This window comes from Protopterus annectens, chromosome 2.part1 (assembly GCF_019279795.1).
Source record: "Protopterus annectens isolate FY-2018-M chromosome 2.part1, PAN1.0, whole genome shotgun sequence".
In the NCBI taxonomy this organism is placed as follows: Eukaryota; Metazoa; Chordata; order Ceratodontiformes; family Protopteridae; genus Protopterus; species Protopterus annectens.
In genome coordinates, this window is record NC_056729.1 from 54722265 (window position 1) to 54749486 (window position 27222).

Genomic DNA, 27222 nt, shown 5'->3' on the forward strand with positions numbered 1-27222 from the left:
AGACTCTGATTTTCATTTTCTAGTAAACGCTTTTTGGGCAGCTACCATAATTAGACTCTGCAAGGCTTTAGTAAATCTAGGCAATTCCAATTCTGTATCACAGATCAAAGAAATCATTTCCATAGTTACACCAATGTGCTCATCCAGTATTTCTAACAGAGTAGTCTGCAGGGATTTTTTTAAAGTCTGCCAACTCATTACAATCCAAAAAATAGGCTCCCCATTGCCTCTTTCATCCCTTTTCTTGTGTGACTAGATTAAGTCTGTGAGGAAACTTGTGGTAATTGCCCATGGCCAATTCCAGAAGAAGGGATAAACACTGTTGCCTGAGCCAGAAGGGAGTCACCACAATGATCTTAGGGGATTCCTTCTGAATCTTCATAATTACTTTGAATATCAGAAAGGGTGGAAAAGCATATAGGAATATTCCTGTCAAGGAAAGGAAAGGTCATCTGTCTTCCAGGCCTTCTTGCATGAAGTCTTGGAGCAGAATTTTGCCAACTGATTTTTTTCATTGGGAAGGCAAAAAGACCTGCTTGAGGAACTCCCTACAGATGGAGCAGATGTTGGAAGACCTGACCTAGTTTCCAGTCATGAAGGTCTGACTTTGTTCTGCCTAGCTTGCCTGCCACTCAATTCTGCTCTGACAGAATATAGGAAGTAGAGTGAGATTCTGCTGTAAAGTTATATCCCATGATAACATAACAAGTCTGCAAAGGAGGTAAGACCTTATTCTCCCTCACTTTTTATGTACCACAGCACTGTAGCATCATTCATAACAACTTGAAGTGTTCCAAGGAACCAACGTGATTTAGAAAGTTGAGTGCCTCGATAGAGACAAACTTCTCCTTTACATTTATGTAGCTGTGTCTGTGTTTGCTGAACCACGTACCTTGCACTTGTATCCCTCCTAGCAAACTGCAAGGTAATGGTGGTGACTGACCACTTTGGAGCTGGAGAGGAAAGGGAAGGACTTGGATTCAGGGTACTTGATGTCTCCACCAAGTGATTTCTCTTCTCACACATGCCAGATCTGGAATCTGACAAGATAACGGGTGTTGGTGCTGGATTAAAGATACTTCAGATACCACTGTATCTTTCTTATGTGGAGTCTTGCCAGAGATGTCATGAGACTCATAGATGCCATGAGACTCAGAATCCTGATATATTTCCTCCTTTGCCCATTAAGGGGTCCACAACCATCACAGAAGACTTTGCTAGCCCCAAGTCCATAGTGGCTGTATGTGTAACACCAGAGAGATCAGGACAAAAACTCTGGAATAGATCTAAATATAGATATATTTATTTCCTGTGGAAGATTCTCTTGAAATTCCAGCCTGCATATGAGATATCTCACCAAACAGAGAGATTACTGACACTTTGAAAAAGAGCTTGCATAGATAACTAAGACATCTAAATATGGAAAAATGTGAGTATTGTGCAGCCTGCAATGTGCTATAACTGGAGCTAGACACTTTCTGAGCACTCTTAGGACAGTGGATAGCCCAAAGGCTAAGGCAGAGAATGGATAATGTGATCCAGATGCATAAAACCTTAAGAAATATTTGAAGCCTTAATGGATAGGAATGTGATGATAAGCATCTTTTAAATCTAAGGTTACCAAAAACTCTCAAATGACAAAGGAGTAAGAGATTGTGTTGTGAAAGGATCTTCAACTTGGACACTATCACAAACTGGTTTAAGAAAATCTCTGTAACTGATCTCCACACATTTTCTTTTTTTTTTTTTATATCAAAAACATTCTTGAATGAATACCTCTTCCCCGCTGTGAAAAAGGAACTATTTCTATTATTCCCCCTCCTGATAAAGCAGGTCTATGTCAGATGATCGAGTTTTCAGAAACTTGAAATTCATATGGTTAAGACCATATGATTCAGTTTCTGAAAATGCAAACATCAAAAACACCCCCCCCCCCACAAAAATCTACTTTTTTACAATTTTACAGGAGGCAAGCCCCTCTGCACCCCCCACACCATCTGCAAATTATATATACCAACTTTAAGATTGGTTCCACACTGTACTGTGATCTCCATTCAAAGGTTTTGGGTTTTCAAAAACTCAATCATATGGTCTCGACCATATGAATTTCGACTTTCTGAAAACTTGATCAACTGATAGAGACCCGATTAAGCATGTGCTGTAGGATAGAAGGGAATAGAGTTGTTTGTTCTGGGGATGTGGAATAATTCCCTGCAAAGGAGGGATCTCGTCCAACTGAGTCAGTCTCAGAACCCATTTGTCTGAAACAACCTGTTGCCAAAGAGAGAGAAATGGAAAACATGACTTTCTGGAAGGGATAAAAGACTGCCAGCATGGGAGGTGGGACAAGGATCCTTACATACTCATTATTTCTTTGTTGACTGTTATTTTTTCTGGGGGGGGGGTCGTGCTTTCTTTCAGGGAACCTCCCCACCATTGTTTTTTAATGTCTGCTTACCAGCATATTGCTGAGACTGTTTGTTCTGTTTTTTTTTTTTTTGCCACAGTTGGACAAGTGAGCAAAATAATGTTTGGAAAATTTAAAGAGGGAGGGATAAAAAAAATCTGAGAGCGTCCCTGTATATCAGCTTTACCCTATCTTCATATTTTTGAAAACTTTTTTTTTCTTAACACAGTACTGGTGGTAACCTCACTGGATGTAGTATCTGCAGTCATAAACACACATTAAATGATTAGTGACCTGAAAAATAAAAAAATACCAAACCACATAAAGCAGATTTTTCTTCAGGGGGAGGAACTAGAGATAAAACATTCCTCATATTTACACAGTTAGTCACAATAAACTTTAACATATGAGCTGGACAACTGAAAACTATAAAAATTAAAGTTGCATAAGCAAACACTTTCCACCATCCTTGTCGTAAGGGGAAGGATTAGAATTAAAATATTTGGCAGCAGCTAGATTAACTAAAACTATAGCTGCTGGGTCATGTTTGGGAAGAGTGTATAAAAACTTAAAAAGACTGAGGAACTTTATACATTCTATTTGCCTTTTTATGGGTAGTAGGCTGAGTATCAGGGAAATTACAATCAGTGACACACACTTCTTCCAGAGCTGACAGAACTGGAGAAATGGGTACTCTGTGTTCTCCCACTGAATATACTTGCACATTCTGGAAATAGTCTGGGAGAAAGAGGATCACCATAGGGAGATTCAGGTAGCATGCTCTCCACTGAGTCTGAATCAGAATTCTGAGAACGAAAAAGGTATCTGTTCCATCACGTTCCTTTCTGGATTTAATTTCTTGAATGTATTCAGAAAAGGAGGAATCACATTTTCTTTTACCAGAAACCACCTGATAAGAAAGATCAATAGTCTGTACAAGACCCTTAGCTGGATTTAATAAGCTACTCCTGTCCAGGGAAACTGGAGCAGGAGAAACGATAAATTTAGTTTTCTATTTCTTTTTGACAGGAAAATTAAGGTAACCATATGTTTTAATGGCAGCAACTTCCTTAGAGATGGACACAACATTCTGGTTAAGCAGGGGTGCTTTTCCTAACCCTTCTTACAACACCAAGAAAAAGGGTTCTACCTTGCCTTCTTAGGTTTACTGATGAATAGATAAAAGCCTTCATTTGGTTAGCCTTAGGCCCACTGAATAGCCTTATTTATTCTTAAACAAAAAAAATCGTTATTGAATTATTAATTATGACATAGGCAATCATACATTTATATAAATTAAAAAAATCATATTGACATATTTTCAGTGACAGTTACAAACATTATACATCACATATAATCTTCTATACAGTCATTGTAAATTTAACATTACACAGCTCATTCAATTCCTGCCTTCCCTAAAATCTCATTCTTCCTACAAAACATTATTCTGTATGTACTGTTCCCACAATCCTAATTTTTTTCTATGTCATTTTCTCCTACCCTTTTCTAAAAGTTCCACTTCCAGTTCTTTTATCTCTATTCATATATTCACCACTTCTAATATAGTTGGATTAGACTCTGATTTCTATTTTCTAGTAATTACTTTCTTGACAGCCACCAGAATTAAACTCAGCAAGGTTTTACTATGTCAAGACAATTCAGATCTCCAAGAAATAATTTCCCCTACTTACACTAATATGTTCACCCAGTATTTCTGACAGAGTAGTCTGCAGAGAATTTTGGAAGTTTGCCAACTCATTACACTCCAAAAAATATGTTCCAAATTATCTCTTTCTTCCTCATCATAGCTCCAACATCTACAATCTACATGAGGAAAAAAACACTTAAATGATCCATGCATAACATTTCTCCTCACATTTGCTTGGAGTACAAAAATACCTATGCAAACACTTCCAAGCAAAAATCCTAAATCTTCTAGACTTTGTTGCATATTTAGGAGCTATAACCTCCCATTTTTAATTTGTGAATTTCTCATCCAGTCTCTCTTCCCAATCCTTTATAACCTCATCTGATTGATTCCTATGCTTATCTTGCAATATTTTATATGCCCTACTAATTATCCATTTTAACAGCAGCTTCTGTTCTAGAGTCAACTAAAAACTCCTTCAGTGCTGGTCTTTCACTTAGGATTTCCATAGTCCTTTCTTTTAGCCCATAATCTGATTTCAATCCTTGATAGGGAAGGCAGACTCTAGTCTGCATTTTTGAGTCAAAGGAAGGATAAATGTAGGGATAGATTTGTTGGAGTACTTATGACATTGCTTGGTGGTTTAGGGTAAAGGGATAAGTTTACAGGTGTAAATGTATTCCTGGCCTCTTCCTATTATATTAATTTTCCCTCTCTAATTATTTGCTCACAATACCTTGGTTCCTTTGCCAGTTTCTACAGTAAATTCCAGCCAACTCTTGCCTATTCTCTGTACTCCTTATTGGAGTCTTCCCTATCGACAGAATCTCCTTTCTCCATTTGCATATTGGCTTAGTTGTTAGCATACTTTTTGATACTTTATGAATATAATACTCTGTATGACTATTGTTATTTTCCTTAAGGATCTACATCCAAATTCCCAGTCTCTCCTTATTTCTTGAGCTTCCCCCTTGTTTCATTATCATCCCTTTCAACTTTGAATTATAGTTTTTTGTTTGTGCTATTTATAGGAGCCTTAACAGTATCCCTTTAAATCAGGTAATCTGAAACCACCTTGTTCTGTTGGAAGGATTGGCTTATTCCACTTGACTCTTGTCATCTTCCCCTCCCAGATAAAATACTTCAACTCTTTATTAATTGCTATCCACAGCTTCTCCTCTAGTTGATACAAATATGTCTGGTCTGTGTATAAAACTAAAGGAACTGAAGCATTTTCACTGCTTCTGTCTTGCTCTCCATATCACAGGACTTCCAGTTTCTCAGTTTCTTGTATTATATTTTATTTAGTCTCAGGGACACAATAGCCTTGGTGTATTATTCTCTGAGTATCACATAAATAAGCTAATCATTGGATTGAATTGATGGATCAAAATTTAGTAACTGCAATAAACCGCCTGATTCAGTCAGATAAAGTCTACAATAGGTGGATATCTCAAAAGTCTGACTGGATGGTTATCCTAGAAGTCCAGTAAACCCGTGCTTTCCTTGAATGATATGGAGTCTTGATTCTCCAGAGTGTGATATAATGAACACAGTAAGTGTTGCTGAGTCCTATACAAATGAGTGGAAGGCTAAATCTGGGAAAAAGTATTATGCATGGATTATTCACGGTGGTGCAGCGGCAGCATTGTCGCCTCACAGCAAGAGGTTCCCCGGTTCGATTCTCGGCTGGACCGCCTTCTGTGTGGAGTCTGCATGTCCTCCCCATGGTCGAGTGGCATTCAAAAGACATGCGTAGAATGGGTGTGCCTTCGTTGAAGATTGGGTGTCAAGCTGGCACCTCAGCACTGTAAAAATCTACTGCCAATCATTAGCGGACTGGAGTTCTACTGTGGTGACCCCTAACCAGGAAAAGCTGAAAGAAGAACAACATTTAAATGATTTTTTCATAACAGATGATCATGAGTTCCGTATATGTCTGAAAATAGAAAAATTGTTATCTCCTGACCATGCTGTTTGGCCTTTGTGAAGTCACAAAAACTGACAGGCTAAGAATACATAGATATTGGAATGCATACTGTTTTTTCCCTTTTTTTATTTTAGTTTTGAGGTCTTTTTGCTCAACTAGTGAACTGCTGACCTTATACTTAACTGTCTCAAACACCACTTTTGTCCGCAAAGATTTTCAATCTGTGGCAGTACAACAGCTAGACCCACACCAGAAATGGATCTGCCTTCTTTGATAGCTCTCCAGACATGGAGGCCTTCAAATCCCAGTGAGTAGGTTCTCATATTTAAGTGGGACCGGAAGAGCTTAGGAACCATCATATTGTTAATTCCATTGAGGGTTGTATTTTTAAACTCTACTTCCTTATCACATGGGTGGGGGTTGAGTAGTCATGCTGTTATGAAAAAATGCTCTAATGCTATGTGGTGGTGAACCCCTCTTTTTTACAACTCCATGCAAAAGCAACAGCTCTGTATCACTGTATTTTCACTAAATGAGAGTTTCAGGGGAAGAGAATTTAACATTTCTAATGCTATATCTGTTTCAAATGTGAGAGTGTTTTGTTTTATTTACAAAACAGCTGTTAGTATTGTTCTGTAAAATTTGAAATAAAAGTTTTAAAATAAATCCAAATCTATGTGATAACTGCAAAAGTAAAGATGATAATAGTATGTATACTGATCAGGCAGTTGGTACAGACCAGAGGTTAAGGCTGTGAAATGTAGTTCCTGTGGTAGAGAGTTTGATTCCCCTCAGCATTTGTTTGCCTATTGTGTGACCTTGAGCAAGTTAATTAACTAACCATTGTTCCCAGGTTGCCCCTGAAAAGAAACTGTGTCCAGTGGACCTACCTGGTTATCAAACAGAATTAGTATTATTATGGTAATTATGGCTAGACGGACATATAATAGGATATTGGTATGGTTGGCAGGAGCCTGATTCAGTACCTTGCGTTGGGCCTCATTTATCCTTGCCCCAGCTCTGTTGGATCCGGAGGTGTATGCTACAAAAATTCAACCTTATTAGCCATTCAGATAGGACAGACACGTACTGAGTGAATTTAGATGAAGTAGCTATTCTTAATAGAGAAGACACAGGGAGGTCAAATATGAGATGTGGGTGTCTTGCAAGCATGTAAGCCTCCCCCTTAAAAAATAGTATGCTGTATGCACTAATATTTCTATTTTTTGTATTACTTATGGGTTTTTGAACAAAAGTTGCTGCAGTATTTATATGCTCTTTGACTGTTTTGCTTTATCCATTGCACTGAAGAATTAATTAATTCATTTATAGGCCAATATTATGTAATGCAGTATAAACATGATGCATTTTACTAATCTAAACAATCTTGCACTTTTGTGATATAATTTTGCCATATCTTCTTTAAAGCCTTCAGCAATGGCAAATTGAGTTTGTCAAGTCATATAGTCTACATTATTTGGAGTGGTGATCAGATCCATCTGATCTTCAGCATCCGTTATATAGTCATTGTTTGCGTATTATTGAGATACAAGTTTCTCTGCAAGATCAGGTTGTAAAGGATTTCGGCATTTAGTTAAAAACTGTTACTCTGACAATTAGTTCAGAGGACTAAAGATCTCACTTTGCTAATGAGATACTTCCTGTGTCAAGGGTACAAGGTTTGAATCTTTCTACCTTCATTTACCTACTGTGTGACATTGAATAAGTTACTTAACCAGAAAATGCATTGGAACAATTGGGAATTTGGGCTAGGATCTGTAATGGCCTCCAGGATTGCATGCCTAATAACTATGAACTTATTGTCATTATTTGCCAGCCATTACTTATTGCTTAGCTGACCTAGTTCAGGAAATGTTATGGCAATATCACCAACATGCCAGTTTTTGAAGGTAACATAGACAATGTATTCTTCAAGGGCAACAGGCATTGCACTTGTTGATGAAGCACTAAAATGCAAAGTTTCTGCTAGCAGCAATGTCTGCATTAGTAATAGTTTTCTTTAATGTGAAATTATTCAGATAACATTTACTTCTGCAGAGATTATACATATGGACTTAGCATGTTATCAGGTGGTTAATATTTCTTATGCTGTCATAAGTAATACTTGACTGGGGTCATTTTTGTCACAATGAGACGTGATGTGTAGAGAGTTAATAAAGTGTCTGTAATTGTTAAGTTCATATATTTGAGGATTATAATCACAGCAGTTAAGAGTGGTCTTTTATGGCTGAAAAGTTCTGAAACAGATATTTTTGTCATTATTGGTTCATATATTTTTTACAGGTTGTTGGAAAAAAATTCAAAATTACAAATTTAAAACATATTAACAAATGTTTCTGTATTAAACAAGAAATATAATTTAAAACAATCTTTAAGATGAATCAAAGAACACATGGATTTATGCATACTCCTAAAATGTGTGCAGGAAGCTCATGATTTGAAAATAGTCCAGAATTCAAGGTACACTTAATCCATTGCTGACCAGATGCATTTTCAATGAATGTCAGTATCAAGGGAAGACAAGTTTATTGTTGCTCATGCTAAGTCTACATCCAGTGTGAGACTAGTTTTGTTTAGCAAATGGCCATCAGCATTTATGCTGTGAAAATTCAAATAAAAGCTTTAAATTAAATCCAAATCTCTATATCATTGTAAAGTAAAGAAGAAAATAGCATTCACATTGACAAGTTTGAATAGTGTTTATGGTGACTGGGGAGAGGAGCCAAGAAATGGGACAATGTCTGCAGAGTGGGGGTGCTGTTTTTATTTCTGACCTGTCCCAGACAACTGCAATAAACTGACTATGGTGCTTAAAGATATAAAATGAAGAGACCACATTGGCTGGACAATGTCATTCTTATGTTTCCAAACCTTGTCTTAAGATGGATGATAAGAGTGGTCGAGACTGCACTGAAATAAATGAATTAAGCCTGGGTCTATGAGTTACTAGGCCCCAGAATGATAAATTTCTATGTATTCTGAAATACATTTTAGAGCTTTTTCCAAGCGTTTGATCCAATGATAGCCATAACAGAAGTATTGACTTAGGAAATAAATTCTTATTTTCTTCCAAAGAAGAAATGATTTTTTGTTTAAAGTTTAATGTTTAAAACTGACCCAAACAAAATTCCCAATAAACTGGGGTGAAAAATGCTTACTAGAATACAAAAAGGCATACATGGAAATACTGCCTGCCTCCCTACCCCCCCCCAAAAAAAAATCACTTCCTATGCACTCCTATGTTATTAGACTGGAAAAAGAACACATTGCCACAATTATATAATTAACTCTGCTGCTGTCATACATATACATAGACCTCTCAACTGTCCAGATTTTTGGAGAACGCCCAGATTTTGCCTTTTAATTTTGGTCTATTCCTCATAAAATGTGTGGTTTTCTGGCAAATGAATGGGATGATATGAGGACTGAAGTCACTAAATAACATACATTTGAGTTTCAGCAAATTATAGCCACTTGTATGATTGCATACCACTCAGACATCTGCTTGGAATCAAGTAAATGTATAAACAGTGGCCCAAAATTATATTTCAGCTCATTGCTGTTAAAACGATACAAAGCACAACTGCAAACCCTGTCTGCCTGCTCAACCTCTTAGCTCAAGAATCTGCAGTTAGAAAGTTGCTTTCTGAATTATATAAAGTTTGAAACCCAAATGTGTGTCATTATTTATCAACTGCAGTACTTCATGGTTTGCAGACCAAATGAAAAAAATACACAGATTACATCAATTGATCGATTAAATGCATTGACCTCCCAAAGGTCAGTACATTTAACCAATCACTTACACGTTTCAGTGCCAGAACCCCAGCTAAGGAACTCCATGGACTCATATTATTCTGTCTCTTTAAGTAAAGAAATTCTGCATTTCTTTAATTAAAAAAAAAAATCAGATCAAATCAAATAGAAAAAAAAAATCCCATAGACCAATAACAAGCAGTACCAGTCTTAAAGTTGCACAGAAATAAGGCATACATGATTATTTATACTAGCTTGTATAGCATGAACACCAAATAATAAGGTAAACAATTAACAGTGGTATACATGCACACACACACACACACACACACACACACACACACACACACACACACACACACACACACACACACACACACACACTGCTAAGCAACTTGTTAATGGTACAGACATTTCCAGCCATGAAAGCTGACAACACCCTTCTTTAACATGTGGTAGAGCAAGCCTCATGGGACTAACTAAAGAGCATGATGAGTGGCATGGTTAGCTTAGCTCTGAAGTGGCACTCTGGTAGTAAGTTTGCCCATGCTGGTGGACAGACATAAGTTCGCTTACAGGAAGAAATGGGAAAATACATATTTGACCAGTAGAGGTGCTTCTTAGATGAGGGATGAATTTAATGCCATCTTCAACATCCTTTGGTTGGCTGTAGACAAAGGTTCTGATCCCCATTTTAGGAGGTTTTCCCAGGAATACTATCATAAAGGTTGTGGGGGACAAGTGGATCCTTCAGTATGGCATAATTTACTGAGGATCCAAGTACTAGCACTATGCCGCAAGTCTGGGGGAGGTGCATGGCCCCCATATTATTAAGCTTAGTCTGTTGGATCTGGAGTGTAACTGTCTTAATGCATTTAGTTGAGGTACTCAAAGGGGATATATAGTCAGTTAATGGACTGTTTCCTTAATAGTTGCTTGAGGCAATCTTCACAAAGCATCACACTGGTAGTGAGGCAAACAAAGTGATGTGGAATTACATGTGCAGTAATTATGAGCTGAGAACTGCAGGGCCAAAGATCTAATATGAAAAATGCAAACTATATACAGATGTAGAAGACTAAAGCACAGACAAAAGCAGTTTTACCTGATACATTTCTGGTGTTTTGTTTTCAGATGAAAATAGTAATGGACACTGCCTGCATACTATTAATAAAGAAAGTTATTTGAAATAGTTGTATCGTGAGTTGATTTGAACAGTTTTTTTTTACTTTATTGCTCAACAGATTTCCATATCACCTCTGTAGTGCAGTCTTCATGCATGGTACACTTTATCATCACCACTAGCTGGCCCATTTTAGTTTCTATCTTCAACTACAGTCTTTTCTGTCTTTTCCATCAGAAACCAGCTAAAACTAGTCTTTATATCTGAAAATGTAGGTTAACCCCATACAGTATATTACATTCACATGCAGTCCTCATGCATTGGGCACCATATCTCATCAGGGCTGGCCCCTTCATTTCATTCTCTATTCTTACCCCCCTACCTGCTTTCCCCTTGGATTCACTAACTCCTTCCTGGTGTGATTTTTACCCTTGTAGTATTGTATTACCTCTTTCCATTGTCTTTTTCATTTTTCCCTCCTGATCTTTTTCATACTAGTCAGTTTCTGCCACCCTCTCTCTGCTTTGCAGAACCTCTTGTATAACTCTTGCTCCTATATTATTTTTGTCCCCTTCCAATTTTAAGTGATGATAGTTTTAACTTCAGTACTCAGCAGTCTGATAATGTTCATTTCAGATTTCTTCCAGATGCTGACCTCTTTATTTATGCCCCCATTTACAGAATTCCCAAGTATGGCCTACTTCCTTTTGAATATGACTCTCAAGTCCTCTGTGCCTACATCCAGACATCTTGTGTCCATCCACAATCCCAAAGCATGTGTGTCATTCCTGCCTCTTCCTCCTGACACCTACTATCCTCTTTTTCTTCCTTGCTTTATCAACTATATGAGGGTTAGATATCATCTATGCAGCACTCTCAAATTTTGATCTTCTTCTCTGTGCCTTCTGCCGGTATCCCGCAAATCCCTTCCATCCTTATTCCTTTCCACGATTCTTTCTCATTCTTTCTTCTTTGATCTTGCCCTCCTTTCCCTTAAATTTCATACATCTGTTTGGTCTTTTACTTCTCTAACCTCTTCCATTTTCTCCAGGGTGTTATCCTCTCTCTTTTTGCCCTCCTTTTCTACCTCTTTAGTTCCCTTGATTCTCTCTCTGTATTCTTTTTCCAGGTATCCCTGAGCAGCAAGTAGTTTCACAACTGGGTCTCTGGTAGTCTGTATTTCTGCATTAACCTCTCCATTGTTTTAAATCTTTCCCTGACATCCTGCTTACCAAATCTTCATCTTGAGCTATTCCACTTCACCCACATGTTTTCATTTTTTTCTTCCCTGTCTTTGCCCAACCCTTCTGTTCCCCACAGTTTTTTGAGGTTCACTTCATCCCATTTCATATGTTCCAGTACTTTTAGTGCTGGTTCATTCATGTCCTTTAGTAAGCTTCTCCATGTCACCCTCTCCCATACTGTCTTTTGCTTAACATCCTTCTCATCTATTTCTATCCAGTGAATGATGTTACAGTTCAGTGCATTTCTTGGAATATTTGGGAGCCCTCAGCCTCCTATTTGACTATTCGTTTTCATTTTTCACCCACTCACACTTTTCCTCTTATCTTTATTGACAGAGTCCCGCATGATGTTTGGCATTTGCTGTAGTTTTTTGTCTCTGTGTCTACTTGTATGTTGCAGAGTAGGTGGCAGGTTGGGTTATCATCCTTGCTACATTAATTCTCCTGTGCGATGTATAAATAACCCCTCACCCAGGAATATTCCTTATAGATTTTATAACTTCATCTAGCATTTCCTGATTGTTTCTCTTACTGTGTTCACAACACAGAGCCCCAGGTACTTGTGGAACTTCTTCTATCTCCCCTTCTCCCCTTTCCCCTTCCCTTTTCCTAATCTTACTATCATTGTTCTCTTGTTGTTGCACCTCAGATCCACCACATCCAGAAACTGCCCAAATGTCTCTCTTATTGCGGAAGGCACATTCTCTGACATTGTGCAGTCATCTGCACATGACACAAACAACAATGTATTCCCTCCTTTTCTTCAAGCATTGCTAAATTGTGTCTGACTTCCATTGCCTGCTCCTTGATCACAAGTATTAGCAGGCCCTGTGCTAGTAGACATCCCTGTCTGATCCCCTTCTATCCTTGCCTCCTGAGGTACTCCTTCATTTATAAGTATTTCAATTTCTGTGACTTTGTATATGGCCTCTGTCCAACATATGAACTTTTCCCCTACCTGTATAAAATTATGACCAAAAAACTAAAAAACAGAAACAACCACGGCTAGGAACCTCCAAAAATATATATAAAACTTTATTATCTCTAGCACCTTGGCTAAAAAACAGCCTTCAAGGAGTACTAAACAACATACACATAAATACATTTAAATATAGTCACCAATAAAACAATTATGCAATAAAAATATATATCAATTAGATTAACAACTGTTAATCTAATGTTTTCCCCTACCTGTGTTTGCTGCAGTGTCTTCCATAAGGCTTCTCATCTCACAATTTCAAAAGTCTTTGTCAGGTCAAAGAGCACAATCCTACCTTTCCCTACTTGTTTTTTTTCCAACCTGTGGATAAATTCCAGTAGGCCCCACCAGTTTTTCACTGGCTACCTTCCCTTCATGAAGCCATTCTGTATTGCTCGTATTATTTCTGGTAATACTACATCCAGTTTTCCTACCAATACCTTTCCAAAATGTTGATATCTTCATTAATAAGAGAAATAGGCCTAAAATTGCCCACTTCCTCCATTTCACTTTCACTTTCTCCTTTAGGTGTCATGGTTATGCTGGCCCTATACATACTTTGTTATATTTTGCCTGAGTCCTGTATTCTTTTTTATTCCTCTTCTATGACTTTACAACCCCCCCACACACGTATTTGTAGAACTCTAGGGGAATCCATCAGACCTTTCAGCTTTCCTCTCCTTCATCTTGTATATGGCTTTCCATACCCCATCCAATATCACCTCTGTATTCAGCTCATCTCTTTGTTTATCATCCTGTGTATATCCCTCTAAATTATTTTCCCAGCTCCATTTTCAGACTTCTGTCCACTTCCTGTTGTTCATAAATCTCCCTGTAGTATTCCTTGAATATTTCCCTGATTATCTCTTCCTCTTCTACATATTCCACATCTCCTCCCATAATCCTCTGTATCTCTCTGCCTGCTTTTTCTAGTATTTCTTGGTTAATTGTTTCTCTTCTGCCTCCCCCACTATCCACCAGAAGTCCCTTCAGTATCATTGTTGAATTTCTTGTTCTATAAAAATGTTAATGTCCAATTCAATTTTTATTTATTTTTCTCTGATTTTCGGTACTTCTCTTTTACAATAATGTCTTCCAGTTTCCTTCTGTACCACAACTAGCTCACTCTCCAGTTCCTCAATCACCCTTCCTTCTTTCCTTCTCTTCTTCCTTTATGCCTTCACCAGTTTTCTCCTGACTCCTGTTTGTGTCTGTCTTTCATATTGTCATATGCCAACACATTTATTAGTCCTTGCAGTGTTTCTTTGTCATCTCTCCTCCCAGCTATAGCTATACCTTCTCGTTCCTTTGTTTTTCTGCACACTAATCTTAAATCTCATTGCTGCCTGATCTGATATATGTCTTGCCAGTATTTGGACCTATTCCATTATTTCCATTAGATTTTCCATCCCTAAGAAACTGTATAATCTACTTACCTTTTCCTCTGTCTATTCAGCCATCTTCATTCCTTGAGCTAGTTTGTCTCATCTTTTTTTTTGCTATATTCTCTCCTTCCATACAACCTGTCTTTTTCCAGGTCCCTGATGACATCATAATCACCCTCCCCCATTATCTCTACTCCATCTCTTCTGGTTGTTGCCCAGTTAACAAAAATGTTCTTGTCAAATCCTTCTTCATCTCTTTTGATGCATATATGTTTTTTGTCATTCAGTGTGCACCTTTCACCGTTCCATGCCAGATGATCTAGCTACCTATATGACTTGTGGTTGTCTGAAGTCCTCTATGAAATATAATTGCTACTCCCACTTTCTTGCCCATGCCTTGATGTCCATTTCTCCTTTTGGGTAGTCATAACACAGTATTTTTCCCAGTCTTTAGTTTTCAGTCTTGTTTCTTGTAATAGAATAATGTTTACCCCATCCTCTTTAACTTTTCCTGTATTCTCCTTCTTCTGATAGGATTTGACTAACCCCCAGTGTTACACATAATTAACTGTATTTTCTTTGTTGTTTCTGCCCATCCCACTCCCAGTTGTTGCCATCCTGCATGATTTGCTTCTCTGGGCCTACCCTCTGAACCAAGCATTGTGTTGTTTGGCACCTACCTATGTTCAGAGCCCTTCTCCCCATCCTTGGTCTCTGGGTCCCTACCTTTTCTTGCATGTGCATGGATATGCCTGGAAACTGGTCTTTTAAAAACTCCTTTTGTTCCCTTCCAATGTCCCTCACACTAATGCATTGCATGCCAAGCCAGTACTGATGTCACACTCTTTTTATATTACAGCATTCCTATTCATTGGTCTCTTCTTTCACTGGTGCTCACCAATTTAGTGCAAAAGCTTCATTTGTGTGGATAATCCAACACTTTTTTTGTATTTTTACAGGAGTTTACCATGCTGCCTATACTCAGATGTTCCTTTATATCACAGTTGTTTCTGGATTGTCGTTTACTTTTCTCTTGTTTCCCTCAATACAGTCCTTGTCATGGCATTTTCTAAGACTTAGTGATTAAACTTATGTTTACTGCAGTTTATTGTACACCAATAAGTAGTTATGAAAAATATATAATTTATCCTGGTGGCTTTGCCCACTTGACTGCATTACTCTTTATTCCCTCAGGAATCTATTCAGTTCTTCCCACTGTTTGTAAAACCTTTATGCTGTTTTCTCTGGGGCATGTTTCACAAAATAAGTATAATTTTAATTTAATGCATCTTCCTGCACTGCCCACAGTCCCCAGTCACCTGCTTTTCAATGTCAGTTCCTTTCACTTATTTATTATCTTTTGCATTCTGTGGTAACTTTTAGTCATTCTATAACCCTGCCTTCTACCTCTTCTTCTCTACTATCCATCCATCATAAATACTTCTATCCAGCTTGCTTAGTCCCTCACCCGACCCATTCAACACACCATCCTCCCATCTCCTTACAGCTCTCGTTTGTCTCTGTCTGCTTCTGCTTCTTTCCCTGTTTTTTTGTGGCCAAATCTCCCTTGAGTCTGGCTTCTAATACTTCTGCCTCTTTGATATATCTTTTCTACCCTCTTGTCTCTTTTTGCATCTCCTTGTGGTTGTCTTTGTGATTTGTTTGTAAAAATAAAAAATGATTGGCTCCAAAATTGCACACCACCAGCTGCAAATTAAATGTTTAATAAATATGCATAGTATTTAGCGCTTTCATCTCATAACAAGTGAGACTTCATCAGAATATATGAGATGAAAGTGCTAAATACTATGTGTATTTATTAAATATTTAATTGGCAGCTGGTGGTGTGCAATTTTGGAGCCAATCATTTTTTTTATTTTTACAAGTTTATCAGTTTTGTCTTTGTGATTTGTTTATTACCTGCTCACATCTTTTACTGGCATGTGACCCCCTCTGTACTGCCTGGGCTCTCAATGTCACCGCTACATATTTCCTGTGTCTAAGGTTACTCCTGCAGTCTATGTCTGACAGACACTTCTGACTTTTACTGCCTGGATTGTTTAACCATCTGCAATACATTTGTTTAAACATTTAAACATTCTCCATATTGGGTAGTCCGAACCATTCCCCTTCCTGACATACTTTCAGGTATTTCAACCATGGAGCTGTTCCATTCATTCTGAGTTCATTTAGTATCTCCACCACAGTTTTCCTTCTCTTATAGAGTATTTCCATGATGTGATCCTTGACCCACTTTACAAGCATCCATGCAAATGGGATAAGTCTTTTTGCTTATATTATTATTTCATTTTCACAACAAAGGAATGGGAACATGCCAAAACATATCTGGGTCTGCTTTTTACTGCTGCTTCCTGCTGGCACACTCTGCGTATCCTCTCTATTAGTGTTTTACAGCTCTTACGTTGTAGCTGCATTACAAATTGCTCCAGTTCACTACTGGTCACATTCATTTATCTTGTTATTACTTCTTGAATGATTTTCAAGATTATCAGTCTTTTCAACCTGTCTTTTTATTAGGTTGTTTAATTTTTATATTCTGTGAATCTGCTCCAATAGCTCAACTTTAATTGCTGTTTTATTTCCCTCCAAGCCTTTCAACTTCCCTTGTAGCCATTCTATTGCTGTTTGTTGTTGTTCTGTTGTTTGTTCCAAGAACTCACATCCTGGCTTACTGTGATTATCTCTTCAAACAAAATGCACAGTTGCTGCTTCTTAGTTACAGTTTTAAAAACAGCTGTCTGCTACTTCTTTTGATCATGCTCACCCATCTTTTCTACTGAGTTGCTTTTCCTCCCTGCTAGCACTATTTGTATTTGGGCTTAGGCAGCCATCTTGGCTGGACTTTGCAGCACCCACCCTCCATGAGTTGTTTTTAATATTAATAGCAGAAAGAGTATATAATATATGTTAGGAGTTTTGGTTGATTATTTTTGTTATGGAGCAATTAATGCAAAATTTGAATTATGACTGTAAAAAAAGGAATGTGTGTGAATCATAAAGTTTATTATAATGATTTTTGAGTATTTTACAAAATATTCACATTGCTTCAGCCACGAGTAGATCAGAAACATCTATACTTCAATATTATACCATGACCCCCCCAAAACGTGCACGCTGATTGGCCAGCGTGCCCGTTGTAAATCGATTTATACTAATGGAAAAAGGTCCGGTCCCCCGGACTTTTTTCCATTAGTATAACTCGGTTTTTTAAAACACTGTCTCGCTATGTTAAATGGGTTTAACATAGCGAGACAGCTTTAAAATAAGCAACGGAGATCTCCGTTGCTTATTTTAAAGCTGTCTCGCTATGTTAAACCCATTTAACATAGCGAGACAGTGTTTAAAAAAGCAACGGAGAAAGCAAGATCTCTGTTGCTTTTTAGTGTTCGCTATATTAAATGAGTTTAACATAGCGAGACAGTTTTAAAATAAGCAACGGAGATGTCCGTTGCTTATTTTAAAACTGTCTCGCTATGTTAAACTCATGTAACATAGCTACTAAAAAGCAACGGAGATCTTGCTTTCTCCGTTTTGCTCACAGCTCTGATGTACTGCGCGGTGCGCAGTACATCAGAACTGCCGCGATGCCAGACATCTGCGGAAGGGCAGTAAACAGGCATTATACTATGCCATTATTTAAGAAAAGTAATAGTTTCTTTTCTTAAATAATGTCATTATAATAGCAATAACCACTTCTGGGTGTGGGTAATGCTAAATTTACCCACGGTTGGCTTTGTTTGGTCCTCGGGCCGCCTCGGGACCAAACCACGCCAACCGTGGGTAAATTTAGCATTACCCACACCCAGGCGTGGGTTATTGCTATATGATTATTTTACCTTTCATTTAAGAAAACATCCTACAAATGTGTTCTATGTACAACTAAACACATCAGAAGCTGATCAGAAAATGCAGAAATGCAGAACATCTGAAGATGCCAATGTTAGTTGAATGCCATAATACCCTGCTTCAAACATTGAAGATTTCACTCTAGTATGAATTGAATGATGATTAAAGTGGAAATGTAAATTGAAGAAACTAAGCATGCTGTACTGCACCTTTTAGGTAGTGAGGTTTTCAGATAACAGTAGGACTGAATAATATCTCCACAAATTGAACAAAGAAAATAACATTGAAGATTATGCTTTAAAGAAGAGTTTTTTTTCTGTATGTGTGTGCTTGTTTGTTTGCCTGTCTGTATGTGCATGCGTGAGTGTGTGTGTGAGTATGAGTGAGACTGTTTACATGCTTAATTTATTTATTTTATTTTACATTTGTTGACCGGGCTAGTCCAACTGGATACATGTCCATTTTCAGTGGAGGCCCGGGGAGAAAAGCTCCAGGATCATGGTAAGTTAAACCAATACAATGATGAAGTTACAACAAGTAAATCAAGTAAATACAAATACAATGTTGTTGTTAGGACAAGTAAATACAGGTAAATACACTGACACTTACAGGCCCAAATAAAGGAAGCAAGAGTGAAAATTATGTTTTGAAGAGGTACAGAATTAAACAGCTAGACAAACAGGCAAAATAGTGGCCTCTTGGGTTTATGGGTTAGGTGGAGGCTGAGAGAAGCCTAGGACAGGCAGGGATGATAGCACTTAGTCTGGATTGGAGCAAGGGCATAACCATTGAGATTTCAGGTGTGCTCTGAGGTGTTTTTTAAACTGGTACTGAGATGACGTGAGTCTTAGGTTGTTTGGAAGGGCATTCCAGGATTTTCCAATAGAATTGGCATATAGTGCTTCACCACCAGAATTGTTGGATTTAATGGTCAGTACTTGTAGGCTTTTGGAAGACCTAAGGGACTTAAGGTTGGAGTACGGGGTGAGTATTTTGTTCAGTGCGGGGGTTTTATCTGGATGATTGATAATTTTAAATGCCTCAGTTAGCTGGTTGAGTTTGAGAATTTTAGGCAGTTCTAGCCATTCTAGTGACCTTAGATTTAGGCAGTGATGGGTGCGATAGGGCATTCCAGTTATGAATCTGGCTATGTGATTGTATGTAGTAGAAAGTTTATTAAGCTCTCTCTTATTGAGGAAGGAGAATATCGGGGAAGCATAAAGGAGTGTGGAGAGGAGGTGGGTTCGGGCAATAGTAAGTTTGGTGTGCGGTGTTAAGAAGGCCTTTATTCTATACATTGACCCAAGTTTTTTATTGACCGATTTAATGGTTAGATTTACATGCATATCAAATTTAAGATTATGGTCTATGGTCACCCCTAGTAGTTTGGTGTGGGGTACGGGGTAGATGATGGTGCCATTATTGGAGGACACATGGAAGGTTGAGTTATTGGTGTTGAGGGGTTCTATAGCTTGAGCAGTAGCTGGAGTGGGGAAAAATAGAAGTAATTTGGTTTTGGTTGGGTTGAGTAAGAGTTTAAGTTCCGAGAACCATTTTTCGACAGTGGAAAAGCAGTTTTGGGTAGTGGCTTGGAGTTTGGCGAGAGATACGTCAGAACAGATCAGGGTGGAGTCGTCTGCATATTGAATGCAAGTGGCCTTGGGAATCTTGGAGTGTAAACCATTTATGAAGATGGAAAAAAGAAGGGGACCGAGAATAGATCCTTGGGGGACACCAATATTGGTGGGGAGGAGGTCTGATAGGCTGTTTTGCCACTGAACCGCCTGTTTTCTGCAAGAGAGGTAGGCATTGAACCAACTTATGGTTGGTTTGCTAAGATGAAAGGTTTCCAGTGACTGAAGTAGTAGTTGGTGGTTGACCATATCGAAGGCTTTCGATAGGTCTAGAAAGAGCGCAGAGGATATTAATTTATTATTGCGGTTGTGGTTGACTGAGTCAACAAAGGAGAGGAGAGCAGTGGTTGTGCTGTGATGGGGGCGAAAGCCATGTTGGGTGTTCGATAGGAGGTTATTTTGTGTGAGGTGGTTCATGTGTTGTTTGTGGACACAGCGTTCCATAATTTTGGCTAGGGGAGACAGTATGGCTATGGGTCTATAGTTAGAAGTGTCAGTGGAGGACCCGCCTTTATGGAGGGGGATGATAAAAGAGATTTTCCAAATAGAGGGAATAGATGCTTCAGAAATGGTCCGGTTAATTAAGATTGAGACAGGGTAGGCTATGGCGTCAGATGCTATTTGTAAGTATTTGGCTGGGAGCAAATCTGCTGCTAGGGTGGTTGGTTTAAGTTTTTTCAAAAGGGTACGAATGTAGGAGGTGGAGATGGGTTGTAGGTTGAAGGCAGTTTGGGTTTTATCTATGGTTAGGGTTGCCACTGAGGGAGTCGTGGCAAGCTTACTGGCTAGGGACTGGATGGTCTCAGTAAAAAAAGAATTAAAGGAGTTGGCTATTTCCGTTGGATCTTTATCCATGAGTTTTTCAGGGGTGGGGGTAGTAGATTTACCTGGATGTAGGAGGTGGTTAAAACCAGCCCAGAATTTTTTGGGATTATACTGATGTTTGTTTTGGAGGTGACAGAAATATTGTTTTTTATCAGACTTAACGGCTGCTTTGGTTGAATTTCTAAGCTGGAGGAACTTGATGCGATCTAAGGGGGTTTTTGTGGTTCTCCATTTGTTCCAGGCTTGGTCTCTGATTCTAATTTTTGATTTGGTATCTTGTGTTAGCCAAGGTGCTGTACGTTCCTTAGTTCTAGTAAGTCGTTTAGGAGCATGAGAGTCGAGTATCTTGAGGCAAGTGTCATTAAAGTATGATACACTTTCATCTATAGGAAGGGTTTTTAGGATGTGCCAGTTACAGGCCTTGAGATCAGCTAGAAATTGGTCAGGGACAAAGTTCTTGCTGTTCCTTACTAATCTAGTTATGGGGGGATTCGTAATTGGACATTTATGTTTTATAATAAAGGTAGCAAGGTGGTCACTAAGGTCGTTGGGAAGGGTCCCTGTGGTATAGTTATTAGGATTCCTATTAGTAAGAATCCAGTCAATGATGCTCTCTTTTTGTTGGGCATGTCCAATTCTAGTGAGAGAAAGAATATTTTGGGAAAAACCATGTAAGTTAATGGGGAGTGGATTTGATTGAGCAGAGTAGAGAGACCAGTCAATATTAACATCTCCTAATATTATAGTTTCTTGGGGATAGTTAGTAGCGAGCCAACTAAGGGTTTGTTCAAGGTTTTCAACATTTTTGCCTGGTGGTAGGTAGGTTACTATGAGATTAATACTTTTTTGTCTGTTTAGGGATAACTTCAGGGCAATCAGTTCCAGGTTAGGAACTTTTGGGGGTTGGAGTAAATTCATTGTGATGCTCAAGGAATTCTTGAACATTACAGCTATTCCGCCTCCCTTTCTAGTTGTTCGATCGGCCCTGAGGATATTATACCCAGGTGGGATAATTTCCTCATCCTTAGTACTTGGTTTGAGCCAAGTTTCTGATAAACACATAATGTCAGGGGAGTGGGTTTCGAGCATGGCATGTAAACTATGAACTTTATTGTTGATGCTTCTTATATTGAGATGAAGCATAAAGAGGGAGTCCGCTAGGCTTCTAGCTGGATGGAGGAGGTTAGGGCCTAGGTCACTATTAGGGCCTGGGTTAGGGTGGATATCGCCGTCTTTTGTGATGGATTTTTTCAAATATTCTAGTATTTTTTGTAGTCTAGTTAGTAGTTTAAGATGGTCTCTTGTTGAGGATACTTTAGGGTAACGAAGAGTAATGTGAGTACTTTTAAGGATCAGGTGAGTAGCAGGGTAGAGAGAGGGAGGGATGAGAGTAGTGGGATTATGGGAAAACAAGGAGGTCTGACCTTTAGGAAGGTAGATTCCTGTTAGGGCTTGGGTTTCATATGTTGTTAAGAGATACGGTAAAATAAGAAGTAAAAGTACAAGGGGAAGGGTGGTATATGAGTTTCTATCCATGGTGATTGGTGAGGTCTCTGCGTGGATAGAGCTAGGGGAGGTACCTTGGTCAGTAGGAAGCTGGGTGATTGGTGAGAGTTAGGTAGGTGGGCGGAGTAGCCTTGGTGGTAGGGATAGGCAGAGAAATGGAGGGGGGAGGAGTGGACAGTTGTGATTGGGTAGTGGTAAGGGGGATGGGCTTGATGTCCAAATAAATGTAGAGGTAGTGGGGGCGGGTGGGAATAGGGGGCAGGGAGGGGAGCGGAGCAAGCCCGAGCGTAGCGAGGGCGAAGCGGAGCGGGGACTACACCACAAAGATTTCCCTGGGTCTTAAAGGTAACCAGGTTTAATGGCAGCTTCCTTAGTTTTAATTAGAAGGAACCTGTATTCTTTAGGAGTTATTCTGCCTGGTTCAAGTGGTAGACTGCTAGGTATTTAAGCTAAACAGTAGGAAAAGGGTAGTTATTTATTTACCCTGAGTCGGTTTTTGGAGTAGTTTTATTTAGGTTGTAGGTTGTATGTGCATTCACACTGGTGGGGTCTTGTGGGGTCCTGTGCCACGCGGAATGCGTCTGTCTTTGGGGCTACCTAAGGTGGAGATAACAGAGAGAGATAGCGTTTTTAGTGTTAAGTAGTTTGGTGCAGTAATAAACAGGTAAACATTGCAGTCAGTTGGTAAAGCACAAAATATTAAAGCACAAAATATCAATTTCAGCATGAATTAGTGATCTAAAGCAATATGTTACAGCTAGTAAAAGTGTGCAGTGGTTTTAATTCCCTTAGTGGCTTAAAAGTACATCACAAAGCACGCTATTAATCAGGTAAAAGTACATCACAAAGCACGCTATTAATCAGGTAAAGCAGTTGTTGCCATTCTAACAAAGTGAACCATTAAATTCCCTTAGCGACGGTAAGAGTACGCCACAGGGTACACTATTAATCAGAAATATCGTATACTACGAGATAAACTAATATGCTAAGTAGGAATTACATCGAAAACAAAATGAACTCATTAAATTAATTTCGCGACGCTGAGTATACGCCACGTGGCAAGCAATTAAACATGTGGAGCGTGTAATGCAAGGAAAACCCATACACTATACAGGATTGACAAATTAACCAAAATGTGCTCCAGAAAAAGAGCAGCTTGAGCTTGCTAGTAGTAAAACGCGAGCTCTACAGGCTCCAAAGGCATGAGACACACACTGAGCAGGATTGCTAGGCTTAAGGCAGAACAGTAGATCAAGATTTAACTTTCTAGTTGAAAGCACACGGGTTCATATTGAGTGTTAAAGTGAAATCACATAATATATGCACATTGCCCAGAAAAGAGTCACTGAGTTCTAAATGATTACACTAGAATGTGATCGCTCTACAGGTATAAACACTGACATGATAGGAAAGAACAGCATAAGCCAAGACTAGCGTTTACTTCTTAGGAAGACAGTTGAACCTTCACAGATTACATTAATGCATCACATACAGCATAAACCAAGACTAGCATTTACTTCTTATGAAAGCATTTGAACCTCCACAGTTTTCATTAGTGCACCACATACCCTAGATAAGGAAACGGGACCTTGCAGGCGGATATGTCTGTCCCTGGACTTTCACTTGAACAAAAGTAATGGCGGAAATCCACAAGGGGAGCAGTATGACCTCGCTGACGTCAGGAGACTCACCACAAAGATTTCCCTGGGTCTTAAAGGTAACCAGGTTTAATGGCAGCTTCCTTAGTTTTAATTAGAAGGAACCTGTATTCTTTAGGAGTTATTCTGCCTGGTTCAAGTGGTAGACTGCTAGGTATTTAAGCTAAACAGTAGGAAAAGGATAGTTATTTATTTACCCTGAGTCGGTTTTTGGAGTAGTTTTATTTAGGTTGTAGGTTGTATGTGCATTCACACTGGTGGGGTCTTGTGGGGTCCTGTGCCACGCGGAATGTGTCTGTCTTTGGGGCTACCCTAGATAAGGAAACGGGACCTTGCAGGCGGATATGTCTGTCCCTGGACTTTCACTTGAACAAAAGTAAATGCCCATAAATTTATTATTTTAAATAGATAAATCTTCGTATTAGAGGGCTTTACTTCTTCATTACTGTATCTCTGGAATTCTGAGTGCCCAGTGAGGTTTCTTGTTTTTATACCATATTATTTTTCATAAAACATAACTCTTTAAGTGACACAACTGCCTTGGACATCTAAAAGCAATACTTCTTTTTACAACAAGCCTTTAAATGTAGATGTCTTTCTCTTAAATGAAAGAATAAGATCAGCTCCACCTGATAATGCTTTCTGTAAAACAGTGCTGTGATAAATTTGTGATAATCTGAGTCAGACATATATTATGTTAAATAATTAGTTCTTATTACACTGCTTCATTCATTCTTCAGATAACATTGGTATGAGTCTATGACAACGGATCGAATAGTAATAAGATTGAATGGCTGTAAGAACTAAACTGCCGCTCATAGAAATATGTTTTGTAGGGGGCAGCAACCGCCCCACACCCCCCGCTAAATATATATACCAACTCTGAGATTGCACTACAGTGAGGAAAGGGCAAATTTTCCAATTTTCACTGTACCGTGATCTCAGAAAATGGATTTCTATGAACAGCATTTTCGTTCTTACAGCCGTTCGATCTTTTTACTATTCGATCCATTGTCATAGACCCCAGTTGTATTTTTTTTAAATTTTGTAAGAAGATTCAGATGTCATTAATTTGTCAATTGTAGAATATAAACTGATGAAACAATGTGATGAAATTAAATATAATACAGAAAAGAAAACCTGAACATTTTCACTTGCAACCAATTTGACTCTAAGAAAGTTAAGTTTTAAGGGTCCTTACATAAACATGCATTTCTAGCTGCACAGTTTGAGGACTGAATATGCTTAACGGCAGCTATTTACTGGCTAACAATTATAATGAGAGGAAGGAAGTCTTAAACACCCTTTATAAAGAACTAGATGTCAAGCATAATTGAGTTTCTACACTGAAATATTTCAGCTGTTGTCTCTCTTTGCAGCTGTCTTATAAGGAGCAGCCTATACTTTGTATATTCCTCTTGCAACGTGTTTTCAAAAGCACTCAACTTTTGGTGTAGGATTAAATTTTTTACTTCGATTTTTGCATCTCTTCAGTCAGTTGTAGTCAGCAATGCGAGAATGCTTTGATGGAATAAACTAATAATTTGATCTGATTTTTTTCTAGATGGCTAAGCTCCCATACAGAAAAGAGCATCTTGAGAAATATCAGGCAAAGATAAGACAGCATAACTTACATGGTCAGGCCTTGGTGTATACCCATAACAGTGATATAAAAGCAGCTCTTGAAATGACTCTGGGAGACTGGACCACATTCAGAATACATTTCCCAGCAGTAGAAGCCCTTCCTAGGATCTCTGAAAATGTTACAAAACATGCAAGAAAAGTACATGCCTTAGGCTACCAAGACTCACAAGAGAAATTGTTGAAGGGAAGCAGTTATGTTTCCATGGATAATCTTCAAGACCAAAACAGAAATGTGCACCTTAGCAACATGCATGTAAACAAGTAGTAATCTTCATTGTACTTCCTCGTTATATTTAAAGAAATAAAACAAAACATAAAATATTCATATGTATTTTAAAGTAGTTAATTAGAAATGAAGTAATTATCAAAAACAATAAACATTATAAACATTCTGTTTGTTGTAAGTAATTCTACAATCTGTGTATCTATGTGACACTTGTTGAGGATGGAGTTCAATTAGATTTCAATGTCATTCCTAAAATGCTGCCAAGGTGCAGAGATTTCATTTAGTGGCAATAAAAGGTGGTACAATTTATTTCAGAATGCTGTTAATTTTCATAAAAGAAGTGCTATCCTATCTGCTTACACACAAATGCATTAGTATCTGAACATTGATACTTACTAATTAATCACTGACTGGCTAATATATGTAATGTTTTGGTCATTTTCTGCTCACTAAAGCATGTGTTGTCCATTTATTTCCTCAAAATTATTAAAACACATTTGTAGTCCTTTCCAAATACTGAGTGTTTTGTTGTTCAAATAGTTGCGTATGTAGTTATGTTATACAATCAATGATAATATTTATTCTGCTTTCATGATCTATGCACCATCCTTTCATCCAAAACAGATAACATGTACTCTGCATTGCAATTTATTGATAAAAGCCTACAGCCATATCCCAAATGAGCACAAAGCTTGGTCATGTTGGCCTAAAAGCATACAATGTACAGAAAAGATGCTAAAGTGAGATTAAAATATGTCAAAGAAGATCTCAGAAGGGTACATCTTCTGAAGTTATTTGACTTTCCTGAATATGTATTATAGCCTTATGAAAAATGTAATGTACATTCCTTTGTACCTCACTGAGCGATACAATATGCACAGATCATGTGCTAAAAGGATAGTTAAGAATCATTTATAGAGATTTGCCAGGCCACTCATGTTTCTACATATTTAAGGAGAAATACATAATTAAAGCCCAGATATTTGTTTTACCATCTGATCCCACACCAGACATGGCATCTTACAATGCCATTCCTGCTCTCACAGCTTCTAGCTGTTTTACTAAAAGGGAAATAAATCTGTGCACCTGCATCATCAGATAGGGACTGCTGCAGAAATAGTCACTAAACAACCACGTAAATGGGCAGAGAATGCACACAGATCAAAAGTGACCCTTTTCATGGGCTGCAGCAATGTGAACTGAGATGTGACTATCTCACACATTACTGTTTGTGACAGCATTGACAATGTTTCTAAAAGTCCTAACAAGTGCCAGGAATTGTGGCCTTTTGCAGTGATTACACACAGAATGCCTCCCTAATGTCTAATATCCCATTCCCCACTTGACCCTAACAAAATAGCTGAATTTC

At 38.3% G+C, this 27222-nt stretch overlaps 1 protein-coding gene across 1 annotated transcript in view; it reads left to right on the forward strand.

The window, feature by feature from the left end:
• LOC122793965 (NTPase KAP family P-loop domain-containing protein 1-like) overlaps positions 1-26367 on the forward strand; it is a 104677-nt gene extending 78310 nt beyond the window's left edge. Inside the window, exon 5 of the mRNA XM_044062021.1 lies at positions 25548-26367. Within this exon, the coding sequence (XP_043917956.1) occupies positions 25548-25892 (345 nt within the window). The 3' untranslated portion in view covers positions 25893-26367. The remainder of the gene's footprint in view (positions 1-25547) is intronic.
• Positions 26368-27222: the final 855 nt, after the last annotated feature.